The sequence below is a fragment of the Scyliorhinus torazame genome, chromosome 10 (assembly GCF_047496885.1).
Source record: "Scyliorhinus torazame isolate Kashiwa2021f chromosome 10, sScyTor2.1, whole genome shotgun sequence".
Lineage (NCBI taxonomy): Eukaryota > Metazoa > Chordata > Chondrichthyes > Carcharhiniformes > Scyliorhinidae > Scyliorhinus > Scyliorhinus torazame.
Window position 1 is genome coordinate 79923198 of NC_092716.1, and position 6000 is coordinate 79929197.

The 6000-nt window shown below is 43.9% G+C and overlaps 1 protein-coding gene across 6 annotated transcripts in view; it reads left to right on the forward strand.

Moving 5' to 3' along the window:
- galr1b (galanin receptor 1b) overlaps positions 1-3853 on the forward strand; it is a 196741-nt gene extending 192888 nt beyond the window's left edge. For all 6 annotated transcript variants that reach the window (XM_072518282.1, XM_072518286.1, XM_072518284.1 and 3 more), the window contains one exon: positions 3611-3853. In XM_072518282.1, coding sequence (XP_072374383.1) covers positions 3611-3809 — 199 coding nt within the window. In that variant the 3' untranslated portion in view covers positions 3810-3853. The remainder of the gene's footprint in view (positions 1-3610) is intronic.
- The last annotated feature ends 2147 nt before the right edge of the window (positions 3854-6000 follow it).

Consider the following 6000-nt stretch of genomic DNA (forward strand, 5'->3'; position numbering starts at 1 on the left):
TACTTAGCAATAACCTGCTCACGGACATTTAGTTTGGGTTGCGCCAGGGTCACTCAGCTCCTGATCTCATTACAGCCTTGGTTCAAACCTGGACAAAAGAGCTGAATGCCAGAGGTGAGGTGAGAGTGACTGCCCTTGACATCAAGGCAGCATTTGACCGAGTGTTGCATCAAGGAGCACTAGCTCAACTGGAGTCAGTGGGAATCGGGGGAAACTCTCCACTGGTTGGAGTCATACCTGGCACAAAGAAGGTGGTTGTGGTTGAAGGTCAATTATCTCAGCTCCAGGACATCACTGCAGGGGTTCCTCAGGGTAGTGTCCGGAGCCCAACTGTCTTCAGCTGCTTCATCAATGACCTCCCTTCCATCTGAAGGTCAGAGTTGGGGATGTTTGATATTCAGCACCATTCACAATTCCTCAGATACTGAAGTGGTTCATATCCAAATGTAGCAAGAACTGGACAATATCCAGGCTTGGGCTGACAAGTAGCGAGTAACATTCACACCACACAAGTGGCAGGCAATGACCATCTCCAACAAGAGAGGATCTAACCATCCTCCCTTGACATTCAACGGCATTACTATCAACATACTAAGGGGTACCATTGACAAGAAACTGAACATTACTAGCCATAGAAGTATCATGGCTACCAGAGCTTGTCAAAAGATATGAATCCTCCAGTGAGTAATTCACCACCTGAACCCCCCCCCAAAAAGCCTGTCAACCACCTACAAGGCCACGTCAGGAGTGTAATGGAATACTCTCCACTTGCCTGGATGAGTGCAGCTCCAACAACACTCAAGATGCTCGACGCCATCCAGGACAAAGCTTCATTGCTATCTCTTCCATAAACATTCAATCCCTCCACCACCGACGAACAGTGGCAGCCGTGTGTACCACCTACAAGATGCACTGCAGTAACTCACCAAGGGTCCTTCGGCAGTACCTTCCACGACCACTACCATCTAGAATGGCAATGGCAGCAGGTACCTGGGAAACCCACCACCTGTAGGTTCTCTTCCAGGTCACTCACCATCTTGACTTGGAAATAAATTATGCTGTTCCTTCATTGTCGCTGGGTCAAAATACCTGAACCCTGTCCCTAACAGCACTCTATCTCGCCACAGGAACTGTGGTGGTTCAAGAAGGCAGCTCGCCCAAGCTTCTCAAGGGTAATTAGGGATGGATAATAAATGCTGGCCTAACCAGCAAAGCCCACATCCCGCAAATTACATTTTTAAAAAGTGATATGGAACCTTGGACGTCATAAATGGAGGTATTGCGTACAAAAGCAGGGAAGTTATACTGAACCTTTATAAAGTTCTGGTTCAGCCACAACAATGGCAGATGGAGTTTAATTTAGATAAATGTGAGGTGATGCATTTTGGCAGATCGAATCAGGCCAGGACCTACTCAGTTAATGGTATGGCGTTGGGGAGAGTTATAGAACAAAGAGATCTAGGAGTACAGGTTCATAGCTCCTTGAAGGTGGAGTCGCAGGTGGACAGGGTGGTGAAGAAGGCATTCGGCATGCTTGGTTTCATTGGTCAGAACATTGAATACAGGAGTTGGGACGTCTTGTTGAAGTTGTACAAGACATTGGTACGGCCACACTTGGAATACTGTGTGCAGTTCTGGTCACCCTATTATAGAAAGGATATTATTAAACTAGAAAGAGTGCAGAAAAGATTTACTAGGATATTACCGGGACTTGATGGTTTGAGTTATAAGGAGAGGCTGGATAGACTGGGACTTTTTTCCCTGGAGCGTAGGAGGCTTAGGGGTGATCTTATAGAGGTCTATAAAATAATGAGGGGCATAGATAAGGTAGATAGTCAACATCTTTTCCCAAAGGTAGGGGAGTCTAAAACTAGAGGGCATAGGTTTAAGGTGAGAGGGGAGAGATTCAGAAGGGCCCAGAGGGGCAATTTCTTCACTCAGAGGGTAGTGAGTGTCTGGAATGTGCTGCCAGAGGTAGTAGTAGAGGCGGGTACAATTGTGTCTTTTAAAAAGCATTTAGATAGTTACATGGGTAAGATGGGTATAGAGGGTTATGGGCCAAGTGCGGGCAACTGGGACTAGCTTAATGGTAAAAACTGGGCGGCATGGACTGGTTGGGCCGAAGGGCCTGTTTCCATGCTGTAAACTTCTATGATTCTATGAACTGGAGTATTTCATCCAGTTCAGGTCATTACATTTTAGGAAGGATGTGATTGTTCTTGAGAGGGTGCAGAGGAGATTTACCAGGATGGTTCCTGGGATGAGGCAATTTAGCTACACGGTTAGGTTAGAGAAGCTGGAGCTGTTCTACTTGCAGCAAAGACAATTGAGGGGGAGACCTAGTAAGCTTAGATAACATAGATCAGGAAAAGCTATTTTTGTTAACTGATGATGCATGGAACAGGAGACACAGATTTATTGCTTTGGGCAAGAGATGCAGGCGGGGATGCGAAGAAGAACTTTTCTTTTTTTTTAATTTAGAGTATACAATTCATTTTTCCAATTAAGGGGCAATTTAACGTGGCCAATCCAGCCACTTTGCACATCTTTGGGTTGTGGGGGGCGAAACCCACGCAAACACGGGGAGAATGTGCAAACTTCACGCAGACAGTGACCCAGAGCTGGGACCGAACCTAGGACCCCGGCGCCGTGAGGCAGCAGTGCTAACCACTGTGCCACCGTGCTGCCCAGAAGAACATTTCTATGCAGTGAGTTGTAATGAGGTGGAAATCACTGCCCACAAGGTTACAGGAAGTGAAGACTATGAATGATTTCAAAATGAAATTGAATGGATACTTGAGAGAATTAAACTTGCAGGGTGACATGGTTAGAGGGGGAAATGGGGCTAACTAGATTGATCAATAGAGAGCCGGCATGTACTTGATGGATCGAATGGCTTCTTTTGTGCTGCAATAGGACCATAAGGAATAGGAACATGAGTAAGCCGCTCGACCCCTCGAACCTCCTCCGCCATTCAATAGCATCATGGTTGCTCTGACATTCCTCGAATTCACTTTCCTGCCTTTCCCCATAACTCTTGATTCCCTTACTGATCAAGAATCTATCTATCCCAGCCTTAAATATACACAAGGACTCTGCCTCGACAGCTTTCTGCGGCAAGGAGTTACTCGTTACTCTAATGACTCTCTGAGGCAAATTAACCATTTTGCAAGTGGCTTAAAAAGAATCTCAGACCTGTTATGTAATTTTTGTTTATCTTTCCCCCATTTTCATCCCTCCTATGACTCATGCTGATCTGTATTTTCTGTAGTGTAAATCAGCAAGCTGTCTCCCTCTATAGGACGTCCCAATCAGAATTCACTGGCCTTGCCTGACATCGGCACATGTACAATTCAAGTTTGTAGACCGCGCGATAGACCGAGTTAACAACCAAGCTTATTTCCCTATTGAGTACGTGTCTGTTGGACCAACAATATAATTCCTGTCAAAATGCGACGGTAAAAATGTCGTGATTTCTCTTGCATGTGTTAACATTATGGACGTGTCCAGCTGCTGTTCCAACTGTTCTGCCCCTTGTACCACGCTGCCTGTTTTAACGAACTCATTTTTCATTATAACCCTCATCATTACTTTTCGTTTTCTTTCTCAGGGATAAAACAAAGAAGGTAGTGGAACAATCCACAGCTATTGTGTGCCTACAATCTCTCGGACTCCCTGACGGAAGATTGTGCGAGGGAGAAAAGCACAAGCGAAAAAGAGACGAGGTGATCGCCCATGACACAGAAACTACCAGCAGCGCCTCTCTGGACACGAATAAAAAAAAAAGTCTATCCCTGATGAAAATATGACGACTGACATCCTGCTGTAACGCAATAAATTGGAATTTTATGAAGTGGCATGTGCAACTCGAGAAAGTTTTTTTTTTGACGTTTAACCAGTCAGTCCACTCTCTTTGTTTTTCTTGTGGCCAATCCTCCAAGAACTCCATAAGATTTAGCTGCAATGTTGTTTTAATATGGTGGCCACATGCCTCAGGAGCAAGGGAGAGACGTTGGTCTGCTACAGCTGAAATGTTTGTTTTCTTTCTCTATTGGTTCCTGCCTTACACAAATACCTGCAGTTTTCAACCCATTAACCACATCAGGGCATGTGATTTAATACCCTTTAGCTATGGCATCATTTCTACACAGTCCATTCTACGGCTTCACTTAGACCTAGAAATATTTATTTAACGTACAATCTTTGTAGCTGCTATATCAATAGCAGATTATTTTTCCCATATGCCTCCCCCCACCCCAGTGCAGTATATTATCTTTATGATTGGATTGACGTTCTTCTATATCCTATACAAACAATATGTGAATGTGTCAAAAGAGTACCAGGGCAAACACACTCCTTACTGCGATTATGCATATATACTTGCAGGAGGTTCGTTCAAGGCACTCGTTTATCATCATTTACGTTTCAATCCTTTTGTTTAATTTGCCTTCTCCATCTCATTATTGCTGTTTTATTTCTGATTCTGCCTTTTTTCCACTTCCCTTCTGTCTCCCTTCTTTCCCAAGTTTCCACTTGCTCGCTCTCTGAATCTTAATTGAGTTGTCTGCACTACCCCACCCCCCCACCCCCGCCAAACCCCTTTACTAAGGTATAGTTTTGCCATGTCTAAACGCTTTTCCCATCTATGATGAGAATCTCTTTCTTTATTATTTGAATACTTGCTATCGGTTGAACACGCCTTGCTGCAGATGTGCTGCCATGTTGGAATTCCAGCAGTCTGGGAACTCTTTTCCCCCCCCAAAATTACTATTTCCTTTCAGTGGGATCCCGTTTTACGTATAAATCTGTGCATAGATTAGAGCTATGCATTGTGTCTGTGCGTTAAGCTTGTCATTAATATGGCATTGGGCGTAAGGTGACAGCAAAGCTGCTATGTTCTGTTTACATTGAAGAAGAATGCTCACTGCATACCCATGGCAGGCTGATGGACTTTACCACATTACCTTCAACGACTGACATTTGTCTTGTCATGAGTCCTTTTGAAGCCACCATAGGGTTAATTTTGCAACCCTGTGCTCTGAGTGGGGAACTCTGCTTGAAGGAAGTACAGCTCAGAGTTGTTACGAAAACACTGGCTTCCTGATTCAATAGTCTCAACATGCATTCCCCACTGTGTTCATAGGATCTCTGGAGCGCTTTGTAACTGGAGAAACTGGGGTGCTTTGAATTGATGGATGATTCTTTTAATGTTGAAAAGGTGCCAAGATTGTTCCTAATCATGTTGGTGAATGACTGATTTGACTTTATACCAACATTGAAGATATTGACAGTCAATTCTAATCTGCTGAATTTGGTGGTAACTGGATGATAATGGCTTCAGTGGCCTTAGACAGCTAATAACCATAAAAATCAACCGACCCCCACATTCACAAAAGCCTACTCTGGATGACTGGAGAAACCTGTCTTTTTCTAGTGGGAAGCTCCTTTTTTGGTGCAGATCAGGGTGCCATGTCATGCATGGGACCCTGATACCAAATTTAGGTGTGCTCCTTGGTTCCCAGGAAACTATTCTGGCCCACTGCCAGCCTAGGCTCCCCACGCCTCTCCCAGCATCTGGGACTGACATCCCCCTGGCCCTAAAGCAGTGAGCTGTCTCTGAGTGTACCAATGTTCGAATGGACACTCTCAGCTGATAATGTTAGCACACTCTTCTGGCAAATTTCTCATTATGTTGATTTTTAATACCTAATAATGCTCCCTAATCTTTTTGTTTCCACTTTTTCATCCAAATAACTTGAAGCATTTTGGTCGCAGATTCTAACCTGTTGTATCAGTAATGGTTGTTACTAGTTAGTTGTTTGTAATGGCATTGGCATGTTGAAGAGTTTACTGGCCTGGCTCCAATGTTATTTTGATGCAATCTAAATTGAAATATCTCATCTGGAATGTGCAGTGGAAGAGTTTAATGCATCTTTCTCCAAATCATTAGTATCATCATTAAATACAAACCAAGTGTTAATTATTTGAAAGACAAATATT